This window comes from Salmo salar, chromosome 19 (genome assembly GCF_965601325.2).
Source record: "Salmo salar chromosome 19, fSalSal1, whole genome shotgun sequence".
Classification (NCBI taxonomy): Eukaryota; Metazoa; Chordata; class Actinopteri; order Salmoniformes; family Salmonidae; genus Salmo; species Salmo salar.
Window position 1 is genome coordinate 10,630,001 of NC_138309.1, and position 22,896 is coordinate 10,652,896.

A 22,896-nucleotide genomic window follows, 5' to 3' on the forward strand; every position below is an offset into this window, starting at 1 on the left:
TTTTATTAGCTGCATGTATGACATAACTCCACCAGTCCTATTTATGATATAATTTCCGAAGTTTATACCTTTGAAAACATTTTTTATTTTTTTGATCAATTAGTATATTTGAGTTTAACTACAATATTTGTTGTATTATTTGTTTTGTCATTTTTGGTGGATTAAATCAAAATTGCAACCATCTTTCTATGGCTTGTTTTAAAAATAGTGATATTTGGGAGATTATTTCCTTTTCAAATAACTGAAAGTGAGAGGTTGTAAACCCAATAAAGGGAAAAAAGCCTTTCTTTAACATAGGGTGAGACATTCTTACTATTTTGCTAGAGAACCAGTTCGGATTTAAGTATAACTTTTGTATTACTGAAGCCTTTAGTGAGATGTCTAATGCTTTAAAATGTAATCATTTCTGCCCTCCGAATTAATATAAATTATATAAATAGGCGCATTTAATTTTGTCTGGCTTGCTGTTCCAAATAAAATTGAATATTTTAATTTTAAAAACTGTTTGCTAGGTGTAGGCAAGACCATAAGCAAATGGGTAAACTGGGATATGACTAAAGAGTTAATCAGAGTGATTTTTACACAATAGAAAGGTATTTTCTATTTTTTTTCATGAATCATCAGGGTACAATGACACCTTTGTTTTTAAGCCCTGTATTTCTAATCCCTTCATATTATTCTTGGATCTGACTTTAATAGCTTACATTTCGATGGCCATAATAAATAGATATGCCGGTAGTGGACAACCTTGTTTACTCCTCTTGACAGTTTAAAACTTTCTGAGAAGTAGCCATTATTTACTATTTTACACCTAGGGTTACTATACATGATTTTAACCCATTTTATAAAAGATTCTCCAGTCGTACTTTATCCTTTTCAAAGTCCGCTATGAATAGCAGGCCTGGTTTCACAGATTTTTCATAGTGTTCTATTGTTTCCAGTACTTGCCTTATATTATCACCAATGTATCATCCATGTAAAAAACCTGTCTGATTAGAATTAATAATGTCCGACAATACTTTTTAAATACTATGTGCTATACATTTTGCTAGAATTTTTGCATCACAACACTGAAGTGTAAGGGGCCTCCAAAACTGGATCTTCATATTTCCCACTTGTATCCTGTTTCAGTAATAATGAAATCCGACCTTCTTGTTGAGTGTCTGATAATATACCATTTACATAGGAGTGGTAAAAACATCCTAATAACAGTCCTATGAGTATATCAAAAATGTTTTGGTACACCTCAACTAATGTCTAGTGTTTATGTAATAATCAAAAGGAAAATGCTGTTCTGAAACACAAGGCTTATCCAATGAAACATGAGAGACATGGATATAAAAGAGGAGCGAAATGGATGTAGAAAATGGAGGGAGGAAGAGAAAGAAGAGAAGCATGGGGAAAATACAGGGAGGTTTTGGTGGGGGAGGATGAGGGTAAGCAGGGATGGAAGAGGGATGAGACAGAAGAGGGGGAGTGAGAGTGAGAGAGAGAGAGAGAGAGAGAGAGAGAGAGAGAGAGAGTGAGACTGCAGCTTGACTATAGGCCACGTCTGGACAAATGGATATCGATAGATCATATAGCCACAAAAACAGCTGATGGGATTGAACTTTAGCCAGACAGAGATGAGAAGGGGGCGGTGTGTATGTTTGTGTGTAGACGTGCTATAAATAATGTTGAGCTGAATTTGCCAAACTGTCTCTGTGGTCAGTCACAATAAAGGCCAGACTTTAGACTTCCGGATGCCCTACACCCACCCACCCACACACACACCACTCTAATCATTACCTTGCACACTCTCTGCATTATTTGAACCCATATCCTGGAATCAAATACCGGCCTCCATCTTTCTTTCTGCTCTCCCTCTTTCTCTCCCTCTCCACTTTTCGCTCCCTCTCCCCATTCTTTCTCCCTCTCCTCCATTCTCTGTCCCTCACCCCCACTCTCTCTCCCTCTCCCCATCTCTCCCTGCCCCACTCTCTCTCTCTCTCCCCATCTCTCCCTCCCCCACTCTCTCTCCCTCGATACTTTGTGGAGACAATCACAGCATTGTCTTGTCTGTCAATACCAAGCTTTCTTCTTATTGTGTCTCTGCTCTATTCAACGATAATTCCAACTGCTACAACACAAAAAAGGACTATGTTTGTACCTGTGTGTGTGTGTGTGTGTGTGTGTGTGTGTGTGTGTGTGTGTGTGTGTGTGTGTGTGTGTGTGTGTGTGTGTGTGTGTGTGTGTGTGTGTGTGTGTGTGTGCAAGTGTGTATACACATATGTTTTTGTGCATTTTACACTGTGCATCGTCACTTTTCAAAAAGAGGGTGAAGCAGCTATTGACCAACAGCGGCACAGCAGAAATGTATTTCATCGAGCAGGGCATAGGGACGTCAATGCTGTATGCTGTTGTAAAAATGGATTGTGAGGGATTCAGAGCAGACAACACAATGTAACACAATGTAACAGATTACTGGTATGTCAAGGTGATAGGAGGCTTATTAATAAAGTGTTTGTTAAAGGGTTCTAACACCCGTTTATTCCAGATAGCCTTAGAGGGATTTGTAAAGAGAGTGAGATGCACTGGGTTTTGGGAATGCTAGAAAGGACTTTGTCCTTGCCGAACACACACGCACACACACGCACAGTGGTAGGCTACCTCTGATTTTATATTGTTGTCTCCGAAGCAAAGGTGTTGGAGGTAGGCTGCAGCGTTGGACTGGACTGAAGGAAACTGGTGCTGCAGCATCTGAATCACTTCAGGTAACTCTGGATCCCTCCATCCAAACTCCCTACAGAAAGAGAGGGGGTGGGGGGGTAGAGAGAAAGAGAGGGGGTGGGGGGTAGAGAGAAAGAGAGGGGGTGGGGGGTAGAGAGAAAGAGAGAGGGGTGAAAAGAGGGGGGAGAGAGAGAGAGAGAGCGAAAGAGAGAGAATGAGAAAAAATGTAATTGTTAGATGATTATACAGCACAACACAGTACCCGGAGGCAACATTTATTTCCGAGGTTGAAGACCATAAGATTGTTAGTTGTGTGGGTGTGTGAGGCCAGTCACCACCGTTATTCCATTAGGTTTAACACTCCCACTGATACACAGGACAAAGTGAAATAAATGTTTTCTCTCACATCATTATGGAGGAAATGGTTTTCTTTATTATGTTATCCTTCTCACATGGTTGTTGTGGAATTCAGAGAAATTAGAAATACAGTAGGGATAGAATACCTACTGTGTGGCTCACCACTGCTATAATACTCTACCCCTCTCTCCCTCTGTCTCTCTCTCGCTCTGTCAATTCAATTTAAGGGGCTTTATTGGCATGGGAAACATATGTTTACATTGCCAAAGCAAGTGAAATAGATAATAAACAAAAGTGGAATAAACAATAAAAAATTAACAGTTAATATTACAATCACAAATGTTACAAAAGAAAAAAAACATTTCAAATGTCATATTTTGTCTACATACAGTGTTGTAACGATGTGCAAATAGTTGAAGTACAGAAGGGAAAATAAATGAACATAAATATAGGTTGTATTTACACTGGTGTTTGTTCTTCACTGGTTGCCCTTATCTGTGGCAACAGGTCACAAATCTTGCTGCTGTGATGGCACACTGGTATTTCACCCAATAGATATGGGAGTTTATCAAAATTGGAATTGTTTTTGAATTCTTTGTTGGTCTGTGTAAAACACGTGTCTCTAATATGGTCATACATTTGGCAGAAGGTTAGGAAGTGCAGCTCAGTTTCCACCTCATTTTGTGGGCAGTGTGCACATAGCCTGTCTTCTCTTGAGTGCCAGGTCTGCCTTCGGCGGCCTTTCTCAATTGCAAGGCTAAGCTCACTGAGTCTGTACAGTCAAAGATTTCCTTAACTTTGGGTCAGTCACAATGGTCAGGTATTCTGCCACTGTGTACTCTCTGTTTAGGGCCAAATAGCAGTCTAGTTTGCTCAGTTTTTTTGTAAATTCTTTCCAATGTGTCAAGTAATTATCTTTTTGTTTTCTTGGGTCGCCGAACGATTACAGTTTGTAACAGTGAATGTTACAGTACATATTACGCAAACAAAATACAGGCATGATGATTTACAGCTCTTAACGGTTAGTCGTAGGCCCATTGGATTAAGGTATTATGCTGTCTTTTCGGGTGAATTCTTGTACAAGACCCCTACACTGAAGCAGCCATCAAGTGGGTTAAATCATATTTCACATTCATCAGCCATACAATGAGAAGACGATTTCTCACTAGGATACGACTTCCCATGTAAAATAACCTACAGAATCACATAGCCTATTTTAAAGAATTGGCAATTTGGGCACATCGAGCTTTCCACATGCCCGGGCAGTCTCGTGATGGAAGCGAACATCTGCAATTGCGGTCAGTAGGCAACATGAAATGTGTTTAATTTTGAGAGAACATTTTGCATCGGGAGTCCGTGAATCGATTTGAAAACGTCAAGTGTCTCTGCAAGCCTTCTGTCCAAAACTGTTATAATTAATAGCCTATTCCATGTTCTGTTATCCCCAAATATTTTTGTACGTGAGCTAATAGCTAGCTGTGCCCTCTCTTAGCTAAATATTGCAACGTTGTTTGAATCAAGAAGGAATATTTCTAGATATATTTTCGTTATGTCAGTTATGGCTTGATGGTTCGAATGTGTAATCAATCTGTCTGTCCATTGGCGAGCTAGCTGCGTAATAGCTGTCATTTGAGGTGAATTTAGGGGAACTATTCTCAGCCACAAATGTTAGCTTGCTATTCTGAATTGAATTGTTTATATAAGTTCTATTTTTAAAGCCATTTAAAGTCCAAAGAAGAAGAAGAAGCCTGAAGGAACGAGGAGAGATGACGAGAAACTAATTGGGTTTACGGTTTAATCTGTGGATTAATTGTCGGAGTAGAGGACCTTGTGCATTTCAGGTAAAATAACAACCCAATGTTTATATCCCAGGACAAATAAGCTAGCAACAGCCATACATGTTTAATGCCTTTTGACCTGTCCCCAAATTAAAATAATTGGTTCAGAGTTTGTTTGGATATTTCAACCTGCGTGTCCTGATCGCTTCTGGTGTGGTGAACAAAATCAACATGCGCGCGTTGGCGCACACGGACGCACACACGCGTCCGGTTTGGTCAGCATGTTATACAGAGACCACAAGGGATATCAAAGGTCTGTGAAAAGTGCACAATTTCAACCGGCGGACACATTTTTTATTTGCCCAATAGACATTTGTCATTTCAGATGTTTACATTTGACTACATTTATTTCTCATTTGGAGGATGCAAATGAGAAATACTGGAGGATGCAGTGTTGATGAAGCTCTCTTTAAAAAAATGTTTACACTGTTTTATTTAAAGCTTCAGGCAAAGTTATTGTTACCTGCCTCTGTCATTCAGTCTATTATTGAAGAATTTCAAGATATTCATGACCTTAGTCAATCACATCTTCTTTCAAAGCGCAAGTATAAATTGGGTGTACTTGGCATTCCTGAGAAGGATATAAAAATGTAATTGAAGAGCTCCAAAAGGAGGATCTTCTCAAGGCCTATAATGGTTCTTTACAACCAGATCAGCGTCAGAAGACTATCTTTAAAAACACTTTCAATTATGTTGAACCTGTGCCCTTGTATTTAGGCACTAATGAATCTGGGAAAGAGTGCTTTGCCCAGTATGTCCCTATAAATACAACACTCGGTGCCCTTTTTGAGTCAGAGACATTCAAGACACAGTAGGAGAAATCACACACTCACATATCTGATAAGGAAATCTTTCAAGATATTCGGGATGGACAGTATATTGCAGACAATGTTTTATTTAAAACAGAAGCATCATCTTTAGCCTTAATACTATATCAATATGCATGTGAGGTTGCAAATTCTTTGGGATCAAGGAAAAGAAACACAAACTGCTTGCTTTCTATCTTGCTCTATGTGAATTTTAGGCTTATAATAGGTCAAATATTGATCACATGCAACTAGTCCTTCTGTGCAGAGAGCAAGATTTTGGACAGGAATTTGTTCTTTACCCATTGCTAAGAGATTTTAAGGAGCTAAAGGATGGTGGTATTGTTTTAGCAGATGGATGTGTTTTGAGAGGTGCTTCACTGTAACGCCCTGGCCATAGAGAGGGGTTTTTGTTCTTTATTTTGGTTAGGCCAGGGTGTTACATTGGGTGGGCGTTCTATGTTCCTTTTTCTATGTTTTTGTATTTCTTTGTTTTGGGCCGTGTGTGACTCCCAATCAGGCACAGCTGAAGTTCGTTGTTGCTGATTGGGAGTCACACATAAGGAGCATGTTTTTCCTTTGGGTTTTGTGGGTAATTGTTTCTGTTAGTGTTTTGCACCTGACAGGACTGTTTGGCTGTCGTTTTTCTTATTTTTGTGTAGTGTTCTCTTTTGTTCTAATTAAAAATTATGATGAACACTAACTCCGCTGCACCTTGGTCTACTCTCTCTCCTGACAGCCCTTACATTCATGTGCCATAGCTAGAGATAATCTGGGATCTCACAGTATCGGGGGCTTTGTGGAAAATTTCAGCCGGAGTACATATTGCGATATTGTGACATTGACAGAGCAACATTTGAGTCTAATCCACTGTCAACTGGTTCAACAAAAACTTCCCAGTCCTATAAAGATGATGTACTGTACATAGAAGCTAATGACAAGGACAGTGCATGTGGTGTCAAATTTGATTCTCTATTTTATGAGCTTAGATACTTCTATGTTTGCCAGCCTGGACTGCCTCCTTGCCTGGGTCATGACCACTTCGAGGGCATTGTCTCTTTTGACCTTACACTGTTCATTAACCATTTGGTCAATCAAGAGAAACATTTTACATATTTAGAATTGAACAGATGCATCAGCCAATTTAAATACCTTCGGAGTGATGGTAATGACTAACCTCCTGAGATAAGCCCTGGCAGTGAGAAGCTACAGTTGAAGTCGGAAGTTTACATACACTTAGGTTGGAGTCATAAAAACTAGTTTTTCAACCACTCCACAAATTTCTTGTTAACAAACTATAGTTTTGGCAAGTCGGTTAGGACATCTACTTTGTGCATGACACAAGTAATTTTTCCAATAATTGTTTACAGACAGATTATTTCACTTATAATTCACTGTATCACAATTCCAGTGGGTCAGAAGTTTACATACACTAAGTTGACTGTGCCTTTAAACAGCTTGGAAAATTCCAGAAAATACCACGTTCATCTCTATAAACAATAGTACGCAAGTATAAACACCATGGGACCACGCAGCCGTCATACCGCTCAGGAAGGAGACGCGTTCTGTCTCCTAGAGATGAATGTACTTTGGTGCGAAAAGTGCAAATCATTCCCAGAACAAGAGCAAAGGACCTTGTGAAGATGCTGGAGGAAACAGGTACAAAAGTATCTATATCCACAGTAAAACGAGTCCTATGTCGACATAACTTGAAAGGCCGCGCAAACAAGGAAGAAGCCACTGCTCCAAACCCCCATAAAAAGCCAGACCACGGTTTGCAACTGCACATGGGGACAAAGATTGTACTTGGCTTTAGAAGCTTCTGATAGGCTAATTGACATCATTTGAGTCAATTGGAGGTGTACCTACGGATGTATTTCAAGGCCTATCTTCAAACTCAGTTCCTCTTTGCTTGGCATCATGAGAAAATCAAAAGAAATCAGCCAAGATCAGAAAAACAATTGTAGACCTCCACAAGTCTGGTTCATCCTTGGGAGCAATTTCCAAACGCATGAAGATACCACGTTCATCTGTACAAACAATAGTACGCAAGTATAAACACCATGGGACCACGCAGCCGTCATACCGCTCAGGAATCTGAAAAACTGAGTTTAAATGTATTTGGCTACATTCCGACTCAACTGTAAGTGGATATGCTGTACAAAACTGGTGTCTGTTGAGAGTACTCCCCCTCTTAGTAGGAGATCGAATCAAAAATCTACCAGATAGTGGTGTATGGCAGTTGATTTTGCTCCTAAGACAAATCGTCGGATACATATGTGCATCAGCCATTACTGCTGACCAGGTGGCATATCTTCAAGTCCTTATTGATTAATATACCAATTTCAGAACTGAGAATTTTCCTGGCAAACCCCTCAAGCCAAAGCACCATTATCTCTGCCATTACCCAGAGCTTATCATTAGGTTCGGGCCACTTATTTGTCTCTGGACGTTGAGGTTTGAGAGTAAGTATACTTACTTCAAGCAGTGTGTACGGAAATTGCACAACTTTAACAATCTACGTGGGACTCTAGCAGAGAGACACCAACTGTTCCAAGCCTATTTAAGTGCTGGCAGTTTATTTCCGCCTCTCATTCAAGTAGAAAAGGGAACTGACTTTTATGCCACTGATTACAATAAGAAGTTTGAGGATTCAGTCGCTGCATTTCACTTCAAATCTATATAACACAGTTGTTTTAAATAATATCACTGTCAAAAGCACAAAGTACTGAAATGGAATGTATGTAGTGATGGGGAAAGATGAGGATGGATTGCAAATGGGTGAGATGAAGTTGATCCTGGTCCATTGCTACTCTTCTGTTTATTCTGTTTTAGAGAGGCAGCAGGCTGTGTAGCTAGATGATTTAGGTATTCACTGCCTAACAAGAGTAGCCCAAGACTAAAACTTTATCTGCATTAAGCATGAAGACCTTGTTGATTATTACTCCTTAGTGGAGTACAAGATATTTGGCAAATCAATGGCAAATCAGAGGGAAAGCCAGACCTTCAATTTCTTAAGAAGACCTACAGGAGCACATCAGACCAAAACAATACCGGAAGCTGCTAAATGCATGGAGATTTCAAGGTATTACATTTAGCTCAAAGATTTACAGGTACAGTTGAGAGGAAATGTTTGGAATTTTATTACTTTAGATTTCTGAGTTGAGCAACTATTTTACTTCCAGAACAAGCAAGGAGTTACACAGCTGGTGCCATCAAGGATACATCAACATTTGAGCCATCAAGCCCGTCCCCTTCACAGTCATCCTCCACATCCAGCACAACCCTGTCAACAACCAGTACGACCAGTACTGTAGACCTGGACATCTGGCTGGAGAACTTCACTGTCCCTTGGGGGAAAATGTGCATGAACCTGAGATCAGCCATCGCTAGAGGTACACGGCCAACTACGGGAGAACAAAGAGAGATGGTAAGAATTAAAGTAGATGCAATGAGAGTTATTGAGCATAATCCGACCAGAGCAGATTGCCGTACAATAGCCAATATGATGGTACAACAGTACCCGAAAAGCTTCGCTGATACAATGAGAGATGGGACAACAATTGGGAGTGGCTATGGATCCCTCTTAAATCAGATGAAAACATGCATTGAGCATAAGAATCGTGATAATCCTATGTTATGGCTAAGAAAGAGAAAAATACTCTCAGGCTCATCGACTGTAATCAGTGCAAGAAGGCCAACTGAAAAATCCTGTCAAGGTTTGAAAAGGGTGGAGAGACTGCAGTTGGCCCTTGTGTTGTCCTCCTGCTGATGTCCTATTTTGAAGAAAGGACGGATGCACTCTTTCTACAGGCCGATGTGAGTTTTACATTAATCTGCATCTTATGCATAAGATAATACTTTTCTATGTAATTTTAGAAGTTTAAAATGATGATGTGCCAAATGTTCAAAATATGTGAATTTAAAGTTATAGAATGTGTTGTTTTATATCTTTCAGGTGTGTCATAACTCTCCTGTGACGATCTGAAGGATCAGGTTACAGTGGGTCCACTCTACAGCGTGCTCTCTCTCGTAGAGGGGAAGAGCGGGAAGTTGACTGTTTTATGGCGGTCATAAAATACGCTGCCTCTATGCTCTGTAGTGTTCGAGGTTGGAATGTAAACTGTGGAACACAGAGAGACCCTTGGACATCTAAAGTTTGAATAATTAAACAATATTTATATTTTTGAGAATCTGTGAGTGGTCCGTGGACACTTAAGGGACAGTCGTGACGAGTGTGTTTCATTTGGTGATCTCATGAGGGACAGGAAACACTCATTACTGTGTCTTTGGTTGTGTACAGTTCTTAATTATGGGGTTTACATCTAAATATTGTGAAACATACATGATTTAACATTAAACTATTTGTGAAAAGATTTAATGTGATGTTAACCTTCTAAATGAGAAAATATGGGTTTTCATATCAAGTTAACCAAATCAGTGGCCATGCCCACGTGAGCATAGACATTACGTTGGCGTCATGGACCGCCCTTTTCTCAGAAGTGTATAAAACCCACTCCTGACAAAATGTACATTAGACTAGAAAACATGGAGCTGACGCTACATGTTGAAATGGTTAAGAACTACAACTGGAAATTGTTCAACCCTGAGACTATCATTCACTACAGAATAACAGCAAATAGTAGACGTAGAATTACTAGTCTGCAGCTGGAAATTACGTAAATCTAGTACGAGAATACTGACAACCGCGGAAGCAGCTATTCTATGCAACGACGATCTGTACGCCTGACATATCCAATACAACAGGCACTATCCAGAGTTGCTGAGAAAGCGACAACTACGAAAGACATTGTAACTACTGGGGAAGTTAACCAGAGACTCTCTGATGAACTGACTCTCCAGCAGACGGACCGGCGATTCCACCAGAGAAGACAACGACATACAGTACGGGCGTAAATACATACATTGCAATTATTTTTTGAAATGAGCGGCTGTTCATGTGCAAAGGATTAGCATTTTCATGAATATAATTATCAACTGTGTGTAGTGAATCCATTTTGTCTTTCCCGCTTTTTATCTGTCCCCACCAATTTCCATTGTCTACCAAGCCACCATACCGGTTTAGCCCACTAGGGACTTATCAATGCATTGTGTTAGTAACCAATAACTATATTGTTTGTTTATGTATTTCTATGATTTGATTAGTTAGTTAGTAAATAAATAATTAAGCCAATTTGTATATTGCTGATTCACTATGGAGGCTAGGGTTCGTGCAGATATCCAAGGGCTTGCGACATTCAGTAATAAGAACTGATGAGGTACAATTTATTAATAAGCAACTGTTTTGATAAGATATGAACATATTTGAAGAGTCGATTTGGGAAATAGAGACTCTACAAACATTTTCCTGTGGTGCCCTGACTTCCTAGTTAATTAAAGTTTACACGATTAGTTTAGTCACGTAATAATAATTACACATAGGGAATTGATTTGATAAAATAACAGTCTTCACATTTAATGACAGTCACAGACACGACAGGTGTCAGCCACAGCCACAGATGTGGAGTGATCAATTCCACTGCCGGAGTCACCAAGACTGATTGTTCAAGGTATAAGACTTTCTGTGTGAGTAATTGTTTTTAGACAGGGCCTTACAATAGCAATGTTTCACAGAGGCAATTGTGAAACATAAATGTGGTCTGATTTCCGGTGACACAATGACTGCTGCCAAATGGATTATAAGCATCAAGAAGGAGGTTGTGATGTCAGTCCACTCCAACTGTGGCAACGTTGGCAGCTTTTTTGGCCTCATTCTATACCTTTAATCTGAAATACCAAGAGGAGGCTTCACACACCCTGGAGTTCATCCAAAGGTAAACAAAAATATGCTTCATCCTTGGGAGAATTCCGCTGCGGAGGCTATAAACTGAGGCATTTTGTATCACAGATTGGTTTGGCAGGTTAATTGAATCAAGATATGTTGATACGTTTGAAAGGCTCCTTTGTCAGAGCATAAACACATCATGCGAAGCCATTATTTGAACTGGGGACAATGTACAGGGGTAATGCCGAACACTTCAGACACTTTGAGAGACATCAGGGGACCTTATCATCTTTCTAAAATTTTATTTTAGATTTGTTTTTTGAATTTTATTTTGGGTGTGCACTTTGTTTTCACAGTTTTGCTGGAATCAATCCATCCACTGGCTTGAAGACCACCACAGCAGAGGTCGTCAGCAGCGGAAAGGTAGTGGAGAAGAAGAGGCACACAATTAATGTACATGTCTGTACTCTGCTCAAGAAGATAATGGACTTTGAACAGCTATAAGCTAGTTGCTCCTGGGCAAACATCTAATTTGTTTTTGTCAATTGTGACCTGCTCAAGTAAGTTTGGTTTATCACTGGGGTTGACTCTTTTTTGTGTTTTACACTTTAAGTGTTTGAAAATGATCCAGTATAAACTGAAATTGACATATTGTTGAGGAAGTAAAGCTACTCTGGATGTTTGGAAATGTCTGGCATTTACTCTGGCTTCTCTACAGTCCCTGGTTAGAATCCAGCCTGTATCACATCCGGCCGTGATTGGGAGTCCCATAGGGCGGCGCACAATTGGCCCAGCGTCGTTTGGGTTTGGCCGGGGTAGGCAGTCATTGTAGATAAGAATTTGTTCTTAACTGACTTGCCTAGTTAAATAAAGGTTAAATAAATAAAACAATAATAATAATATATATTTTTTAATTACTCAAAACTTGAGTAAGCAACCGTTATTAAAGTTTGAGTATGTTGTTTTGGGAAGGGCATAATTAGTAATCTGGGAATATGACAAAATATCCAGATCTTTTCTAACCATAATCTCACATAATTAAAATGTCCAATTACCCTTCACAAACCTGTGTTTAACATGGGAGTGAAGGTAATGACAAACCTCCTAAGATAAGGCCAGGCAGACATGTTGCACAAAACTCTGTTGAGAGTAGGCCTACTACTCCTCTTAGTAGGAAACAAGATACATGTTTTCTTTTTTTGAGCTCAAAGCGAGGCAATGTGATATTTGAGTTATCTGTGTCTGAAAGACACATACAGTATACCAGTGCCTTTCTTATCTGTCACTTTCTATGCTGGGACAGTTATAAACATGTATAAACATGCACCTTATTCAGGATGACGATCTCTTTTGAAGATTGATACATTTGAAACCTTTTTGTTGAAAAAAAATGGCTTTACATCTGAATGCAGAATAGCCTTGTGACAAAATATCATTATTTTTTAATGTCACAAACAAGCTAGAATATCATTAAAAATAATTTTGCGCAATTTTTCAATTTCTAAAGGAAGATGCTTCTCAGTTTTGTAGATGGGGTGGTTCCATCTTAACTAATGCTATAATGGAAACCCTTGGTTTTTTGAAGTTATGTCATACCAATACTGTTAAGATTAACAACTGTATTCTGTCCTGATTAATCATTTTAAAATGTACACTTTTTGATAGATGCTAGGGGAAAGGTGTAGGTTTGTAATTGAGCCGTTTTTGATGCAGCCCATTTGGCTACAATTTATTGGCATTTCTCACTGAGCAGCAGTGAAGAACTATGGGAGCTTATTGAATGTGTTTATTGTCACTTTTTTGTTTTGTTTACATTAAACCGTGCTTAAGAACATATTTTTTTGTATTATGTTTACATGTGTTGGTAATGCAAATGTTTTAGAAATTTACAGTACTAATGGCATATTTTATCTGTAAATGTGACCCGATTCAGGAAACTAGGCGTATGTCGCAAGTCATGACTTCACAGGAGAGCCGTTTGAACGTAAAAAAATATGTTTTGATCAAAATGCAAACTTTCATGTCCCTTGATAACAAATTTGTATGCCATCTGTAAATACGAATAAAATTGTTAAATTACCAGCCTAGTTGGTTTAGCCACAGAAAAAGTCAGCAACCTTCCCACTAGCCATGATTACCTGAGATAATGAGTGGGCTGGACATGCAAATAGATGAGTTTGGATTGGTTTGCGGTGTAGCATCTTGTATCTATAAAATGAGCTGCTCGTTATGCATAGATAATCTTTTCTACTGCAGTTTTTTCGAAAGATATAATGTTAGCCATGGAGAACTGGTAAATATGTTGCTACTGCTCTCAATAACATTGCTGCCCTGAATTTATCAGGCTCTATAGACAAAGGTCAGTGGGAAAAAGTTGTGATGGACTACTTTCTGGAGGACGATCGTGCCATGCTGACTCTCTCTGACTGAAAATGAATCAGACGATGAGGAAATTCCTGATTTAGGTAAAAATATTTTTTGTAATGTTTTCTCAGAATGCCATTACACATTGCTAATTATAGCCTAATGTTAGCTAGCTAACTAGATAACATTGAACCTATTTGGTTAACTTTAGCTAGCTATGACAATCGGTTTGTATTGCTAGTTAAATCTTGCTGTTAGCTAGCCAGCAGAAGTTCGATGGCTGGCTTGCTAGCTAACATTGTACCTATTTGGTTAACTTTAGCTAGCTATGACAATCGGTTTGTATTGCTTGTTAAAGCTTGCTGTTAGCTAGCCAACTGAAGTTCAATGGCTGGCTTGCTAGCTAACATTGAACCTATTTGGTTAACTTTAGCTAGCTATGACAATTGGTTTATATTGCTAGTTAAAGCTTGCTGTTAGCTAGCCAGCTGGCGTTAGATGGCTGGCTAGCTAGCTAACATTATGTGTATGAACTGTATGTTGTGATGTTCTCAAAATGCCATTTTGCATCTATTGTATAATAATGCTAAAATATTTGTATCTGGAATTTGTCTTTCAGCATCAGTAGAACACGCCTGACTCTCCTCCATCAGTCATAAAAGGAGAATGGGCTAATGCCTCCCATCAAAAAGAGAGCTGACCGAAGCAAGCACAGGTTACACCTGAAGCATGAGTCCTTGCAGCAACAACTATGCAGAGGATAATGCAATGGTATTACCAGGACGCCACCCAGGACACAAATACTTTGGAAGCTGCTTCCATCCCATGTGACAAAAGTAGCAGTGTGGTGTCTCTACAAGGAATCAATGACAACACTTGGTATGTAAAGCATAACACATTTTGATTAATTGACCTCCAACATGATTGGCAGTACTTTTATTGATCTTACATTATTTCTGTGTTTTACAGAGGTACGTGTAGTCAGGCTGTCTTCCTTCAGGAATCTGTGTAGAAAATTGCTGCCCCACATCTCAAGCACTAAGCCCAGGACAGACCTGTGCTGGCAGTGCCAGAGGAACAACTATCAGGTCTTCAGACCTGTCAGAAGCTGTTAAGTCAGCCAAGCTGAAGAAGCAAGAGCAGCATCTCCTGCTTGTTCAGAGTGAGTGGTCTGTCTACCAGAAGATGGTTGCTGACTGCAAGACCACCTGTCAAGACCTGCAGTTTTCTCTGGGGGCTCTTACTGAACCAGCAAGCAAAGACATCAGGATGCATTACAGCTTGGATTTTGCTCAACAAGTAAGCAACATTTCCTCCATTATACTGATTAAGGACATAGATGGACATAGATGGACACTCAACAAAAAACTATATATATATATATATATATATATATATATATATATATATATATATATATATATATATATATATATATATGGGAGGCAGGAAAATACCTTTCACTGAGCTGTATAAAGACAGATTGACAGGGGTGAGACAATTAACTGTAATTTATCTTAATGTTCTTTTGTTGTTTGCAGGTGGACTATCCTTCTGACCCTATGCAGCCAGGTCCCATCTACTTTTTAACTCCTCGCAAGTGTGGTTTGTTTGGTGTCTACTGTGAAGGAATAGCACAACAAGTCAACTACTTGATTGATGAAGGCCTGTCATCCAGCAAAGGCAGCAGCACAGTCATCAACTACATGCACCATTTCTTCACCAACTAAGGAGCTTGGGGAAACACGTGTGGACCTGAATTGTGGTAACTGCAGTGGCCAAAACAAGAACAAGTTTGTGCTCTGGTATTGTGCCTGGTGGACCATGCACAAGCTCCACCACAGTCTGGTCCTTCACTTCCTGATCACAGGTCACACCAAGTTTGCCCCCGACTGGTGCTCCAGACTCATCAAGCAGCGCTTCAAAAAGACCAGAGTGAACACTTTGTCTGAGATTGCTGGTGTTGTGAAGGATAGCACTGTGACAGCGGTCAACATCCCGGTGGTGGTGGAAAGCTATGGCTGGCAACAACACCTGACTCTGTCCTTCAGGACGCTGCCACAGATCAAGCTGTACCAGCAATTCAGGTGAATATCATTTTCATTGCATTACATGAGGTCGGCACCAAGTTTCAGCTGCTGCGCAACACGGACATCCTTCCTCTCATAGATGGTCTGCCTGTACAAGCACCACCTGGACTGGACACAGCTAGACAAAAGTATGTTTTTGAGAAGATCAGGTAGTTTTGCGATGAAGAGCCTATGGACATCACATGCCCTGCACCAAAGTCAAGGGCAGGACAGAAACAGGCTCTCCGAATATAGATTCCCTTGTTTATGCGTGGTTTGGATGGACCAGTCATCAGCACTTTCTGCAGTGCCTCTATTCAAATGACTCTCTCCTAACACACACGCCATACGTTGCTGCTACTATTTTTTGTTTTTTCTGCTGCTCAGCCACTTTACCCCTGATTGTATGCATATAACTACCTCGTCTATCACTATCGTTATTGATGTTGTTTGTGTACATACTGTATATTTTATTTATATTGACACTATCTATTTCTGATATTGCTACTATGCAAGTACCGTAATTTCCGGACTATTGAGCGCACCTGAATATAAGCCGCACCCACTGAATTTTAAAAAAAGTATTATTTTGAACATAAATAAGCCGCACATGTCTATAAGCCGCTGGTGCCTACCGGTACATTGAAACAAATTAACTTTACACAGGCTTTAACGAAACACGGCTTGTAACAAAAATAAATAGGCTTTAACGAAACACGGCTTGTAACAAAAATAAATAGGCTTTAACGAAACACGGCTTGTAACAAAAATATTGTCCGGAAATTACGGTAACCATTTGGCTGTACCGTTTACACCTTATGTAGAGACCCATCCACTTAGCAAAACTTAGCAAAATACTGATATGTGCAATATATTGAATATTGATATGTGTGGTCATAACATGATTTTGTGACATACATTTACATTATAGTCATTGAGCAGACGCTCTTATCCAGAGCGACTTACAGTACAGTGAGTGCATACATTTCATTTGATGCATTTTTTTCTCTCTTTTTTTGTTGTTGTACTGCCCACCTGTGGGAATCAAACCCACAACCCTGGCGTTGCACAAACCTTGCTGGCGTTGCAAACACGATGCTCTACAACTGAGCCTCAGTACCACAACAATATCATGTGATCGTATCAAGTGTCCACCACATAAATATATGGCACATGCATCTGTTTATGTACTGTACATGTGCAACGCACTCAGGTTTCAACTCATGTTGCATGGCCTTAACTTATGTATGGAATACTATTTGATAAGTGCGTGTGTAACAGTATATAAAGTTTGCAAATGTACTGGTGTTAAGGCATTTGAGCAGTGGTGCAAAGTACTTCAGTACTAAAGTACTAAAGTATTTTTTCGGGGTATCTGTACATATCTTTACTATTTATATTTTTGACAGAAAAATTGTCCAATTCACACACTTATCAAGAGAACATCCCTGGTCATCCTTACTGCATTTGATCTGGCAGACTCACTAAACACAAATGCTTCGTTTGTAAATTATGTCTGAGTGTTGGAGTGTGCCCCTGGCTATCCGGCAATTAAAATAAAAAATTGGGCCGTCTGGTTTAATATAAGGAATTTAAAATGATTCAAAATGTTACTTTTGATACTTCAGTACATTTTACCAAATCCATTTACTTTTGATATGTAAGTACATCTTAGCAATTCCATTTACTTTTGATACATAAATACATTTTAGTAATTGCATTTACTTAATTATTTTTTAAAACCAAATACTTTTAGACTTTTGCTCAAGTAGTATTTTACTGGGTGTCTTTTACTTTTACTTCAGTCATTTTCTATTAAGGTATCTTTACATTTACTAAATTCAGTACTTTTTCCACCACTGGATGTGGCTAGGGGATTATAGCATTTCTTTCACATGACCCATCAATTTAGACAAGTGTGTCTGGGTAAGCGTGACCTAATATTTATAAAATATTTTTATCTGGACACTTTCTGTTTACCTGGAATTTTTCCTTGTTGTAGGCTACTACCACTTTTAGTCTTAATCTTTACTACATTACTCACTGTTTAGCACATGACCTCACATGTGAATCCTTAAAGAGATGGGTGGGGCTGGGTTAAGAGGGTGTGAACAATGCTGAATGGGTGTAGACAAAGGAGAGCTCTCCAGTAGGTACCAAATATTCAAAGGTCCTTTTCTCAAACGTGAGTTTAGAAGTTTATCTGTTGCAGACTGTTCTAGTGCCTTCGCCAATTCGTTGGTGTTGAAGAGGGTGGGGCTTAAGCTGCATCCCTGTCTCACCCCCCGGCCCTGTGGAAAGAAATGTGTACATGGATTTTATAATGTTGTATGTTTTTCCCCCATCACCACTTTCCATCTATTTGTACAGCAGACACTCATGCCAAATTGAGTCAAAAGATTTTTGGAAATCAACAAAGCATGAGAAGACTTTGCATTTGTTTTGGTTTGTTTGTTTGTCAATTAGGGTGTGCAGAGTGGATATGTGGTCTGTCGTACGGTAATTTGGTAAAAAGCCAATTTGACATTTGCTCAGTACATTGTTTTCGCTGAGGAAATGTACGTGTCTGCTGTTAATGATAATGCAGAGGATTTTCCCAAGGTTGCTGTTGACGCATATCCCCCAGTAGTTATTGGGGTCAAATTTATCTCCACTTTGTGGATTGGGTTGATCAGTCCTTGGTTCCAAATATTGGGGAAGATGCCAGAGCTGAGGAAGATGTTAAAGAGTTTAAGTATAGCCAATTGGAAGTTGTGGTCAAAATATTTTCTCATTTCATTTAGGATACCATCAACCCCACAGGCCTTTTTGGGTTGGAGGGTTTGTATTTTGTCTTGTAGTTCATTCAATATAATTAGAGAATAGTTCATTCTAATATTTGTATTTGATCATGTATATGTTTTTGCTGTTCATTCTTTGTTATAAAGCCAAAAAGATAGGAGAAGTGGTTTACCCATACATTTCCATTTTGGATAGATAATTCTTTGTGTTGTTTGTTTGAGTTTTCCAATTTCCCAGAAGTAATTAGATTCAATGGATTCTTCATTTACATTCTGATGATTTCTGACGTGCTGTTCCTTCTTTTTCCGTAGTGTATTTCTGTATTGTTTTAGTGATTCACCATAGTGAAGGCGTAGGCTCAAATTTTCTGGGTCTCTATGTTTTTGGTTGGATAGGTTTCTCAATTCATTTAAATTTTCTCCATTTCTTTCATCAAACCATTTTTCATTGTTATTCATTTTCTTAGGTTGTCTGCTTGAATTTTTTTGATTTGATAAGGAAGCTGAGAGGTCAAATATACTGTTTAGGTTTTTTACTGCCAAGTTTATTTCCTTCACTATTACAATGAAAATCTGTCCAGGAAATTGTCTAGAAGGGATTGAATTTGTTTTTTGGTAGATTTCACACTATTTTCCTTCCATCTACAGCATTTCTTAATATTATTCAGTTCCTTTGGCTTTGATGCCTCATGATTGAGCATAGCTCTGTTTAAGTAGAGTGTGATTTTGCAGTGATCTGATAGGGGTGTCAGTGAACTGACTGTGAACGCTCTAAGAGACTCTGGGTTGAGGTCAGTGATAAAGTAGTCTACAGTACTACTGCCAAGATATGAGCTATAGGTGTACCTACCACAGGAGTCCCCTCGAAGCCTACCATTGACTATGTACATACCCAGCAGCCGGAGTTCTGACCCATTTTTGTTGGTTATGTTGTCGTAGCTGTGTCTAGGGGGGCATATGGGGGAGGGAATGCTGTCACCTCCAGGTAGGTGTTTGTCCCCCTGTGTGCTGAGGGTGTCGGGTTCTTGTCATTTCTGGCATTTAGGTCGCCACAGACTCCCCCTCTAGGATGGAGAAGCTGTCATCGTTAAAGTATGGGGATTCTAGTGGGAGGATATAGGTAGCACACATGAGGACATTTTTCTCTGTTGAGATCATTTCCTTATTAATTTCTAGTCAGATGTAAAATGTTCCTGTTTTGACTAATATAATAGAGTGGGTTAGGTCTGCTCTATACCAAATTAGCATACCCCCTGAGTCTCTTCCGTGTTTCACACCTGGTAGTTTGGTGGATGGAACTACCAGCTCTCTGTAACCTAGAGGGCAACCAGTGGGTCCTGCTCCTTTATACCATGTTTCTTGTAGGATGACAATGTCTGTATTTTCAATTTCTGCCAAAGGCAGTTGACCTCAGATTTTGTATATTCCAAGATGAGGTAGTAAAAGCTTTGTGTTCCATAGTGTCTAGTGTTTTTTTTGTGTGGTTTAGGCCCGGACCATCACAGTAGGTGTGAGCAGAGCATGTTGAGCATCTGATACATACCTCTTAGGTCGCAGATTGAGGCATGGGCGGGTGTAACAGTGGGGGTTGGGCCTGTTGCTCTGCTCACGGCAGACGCGGGAGGCATGGGGTGGGCAGAAGGGGCATAGGTCTGATATGGGGGGGCCTATATAGGGTGTAGTCATAGTTTGCTTGGGGTGGTCTTAGCTGGTTGGAGAGTGGCTGGTGATGATGTGGCCTGGATGTAGGTCCTCTTGGTACGGGTTCTCTCGGTGCAGGTCCTTCGGCAGGGGGTCTTACAGGTCTGGGAGGGTGTCTTGCTGGTCTGGGCAGGGTGTCCTTTGCTCTGTTGCTCTTGTGTGAGATGCTGGAGCTACGGTTGAGGGTGACGTCCTTCAGGGTCCTGGCAAATGTTGTGATTTTCTTCCTTTTAGAGGTTGACCTGGTCGTAAAGGCTGTTCAAGTTCAGGCTGCAGTGTTGGACAAGTTATACATTAGGTTTTGAGGCACAGTCTCGCGAAATGCTTACATTCACCTGCTGTATGGTGGCAGGGAGAAGGTTTTTTTGTGGTAGCAGGGTGGAGATAACCACTTGTGTGTTGGGGAAAGTGGAGGAAGCTTTTTCAACCACTCCCTTGAGTGCTGTTCCCACCCTTTCCTGCTGCGCCCTCAGGTCATTTGTGCCCATGTGAATTATGATGTGGCTGGGGACTCTAGTCTGTCCTCTGACAACAGCTCCAGGGCATGCCTAGTGTTTGTTCACCAGAGTTTAGCCACTTTGTGTTTGTGAAAAAGTTTATCCTCTTGAATGTATTTGCCATTTGAGTCAATGAGGGTCACAATCTCTGGCTTTTGTGTGTCCTCATATGGATGTGTGGGGATTGTCAGGAGGGCTATCAGGGGAGCTGACAGGGGGGCTGTTAGGAGGGGGTGGAGTCTGTTGGGTTGGTGGGTCCTGTGTTGTCTGTGCCATTGTGGTGTTGAGGTTGTGGTCCGGGTCTGAGGTGGTCTGTTGTGCTGGTTTGTCTGAGGAGTGTCCTGCTCTCTCTCATACCTCAGTTTTCTCATCTCTTCATTCAGTGCCATGTGTGCCTCTTTAAGTTCTCTCACCTCAGTCCGTAGAGCAGCCAGCTCCCTCAGACAGCCGTCCATCTCCACCTCCTGCCCTCCGGGTCTTGTTGGGGAGGGTTGCGCTGATCTGTTTTGTGGGTTTGTTCTGTCTGGATTGGGGGACTAGCTCTCTGAGCTCCACCATGTCTCTCTCCAGCTCTGTGAATTTATCCCTCTCAATGATGGAGGAGCAGTGCGAACAGACTCACTCAGGATGGGGGAATCGTCACAGAGAGAGAGCTTTTCCTGTTGTGCTCTCTCTTTGATCCCGTAAAAGTCCTGCTGGAACTGCATGAGGATGCCCTGCACCATTACTGTCCCAGACTTGTACACATTGACAGAGGTTGTTTCAATTTCCTCAATGTCTAGTTTCCTGAGTTTCCACCCTGGGACAATACCCTCTCTCTTGACATAGGTGTAGTGTGCTCTTATAGCATTGTGCCATGCCAGGGGATGTTCTGTGTGGAAAATTAAGTTGCTTACGTTACCCTCTTGGTAGAAAACAGCAAATAGTGTGTCTGGATTGTCCTTGAGGAGCTTTTTTTTGTACTTATTCCTTGCAGTGTTATTTTCAATATCCATGGGGTACTGTATTCTAATAACCTCTGGACAGGGATAAGCCATGGGGGCTTCAAAGGCCTCTACATTTGGGTGGGTGTGGCTGTGAAACTCTCCTGCCATTGTTGGGCTCAAGAGTATACACACATCTGACTTCACACTGCCGCCAGGTCCGTTCTGTCCTAGCAGTTTGGTAGCTTAGTATACTTATTTACTTAACTTTATATAACAAAATTACTTAGATATCATTGTCTTTTACTTTTTGGCTTCAGAAGTAGATTCAGACTGAACTTTACTCACTCAGTTTTGTGTTGGATGGTATTTTCAGGTTCCGCTGTGTTTCTTCTGCAGGTTCTGGTTTGTTAGAAGTTTTTTCTTGATTGTCTTAGTAGTAATAATCAAGATTTTAGGTATGGAATTTTGATTTGGATTCAATGTTTTAATGTTTTGATGAGGTTAGTATCCTGTATTAGTCCTTGCGGGAAAAAAATCTAATGTATCTACATTTATCCAACTGTAATTCTATATTTTTTTGCAGAAGAACTCAGGAGTCCATGAGCTCACTGGTCTGGGGTCAGTCTGGGGTCATGTTCAGGAAAGTCTCTCTCTCGCTCTGTCTTTCTCTCTGTCTCTCTCTCTCTCTCTCTCTCTCAATTTATCTCTCTCTGTCTCTCTGTGTCTCTCGGTGTCTCTCTCTGTCTCTCTCTCTCTGCATGTGGTCTGGGGTCAGTGTGTTGAGTTGATACAACAGGTGGCCTGGGGTCAGTGTGTTGAGTTGACACAACATGTGGCCTGGGGTGTAGTGTTGAGTTGATACAACATGTAGCTTGGGGTCAGTGTGTTGAGTTGATACAACATGTAGCCTGGGGTCAGTGTGTTGAGTTGATACAACAGGTGGCCTGGGGTCAATGTGTTGAGTTGATACAACATGTAGCCTGGGGTCATGTTCAGGATAGTCTCTCTCTGGCTCTCATAGTCTCAATTAAATTCAAGGTGCTTTATTGGCATGGGAAACATAT

General features: G+C 40.3%; 1 protein-coding gene across 1 annotated transcript in view; it reads right to left on the reverse strand.

The window, feature by feature from the left end:
- Nucleotides 1–22,896, reverse strand: part of LOC106578422 (catenin delta-2) — a 422,676-nt gene that overhangs the window by 93,545 nt on the left and 306,235 nt on the right. The window contains exon 13 of the mRNA XM_014157182.3: nt 2,650–2,782. Within this exon, the coding sequence (XP_014012657.3) occupies nt 2,650–2,782 (133 nt within the window). The remainder of the gene's footprint in view (nt 1–2,649; nt 2,783–22,896) is intronic.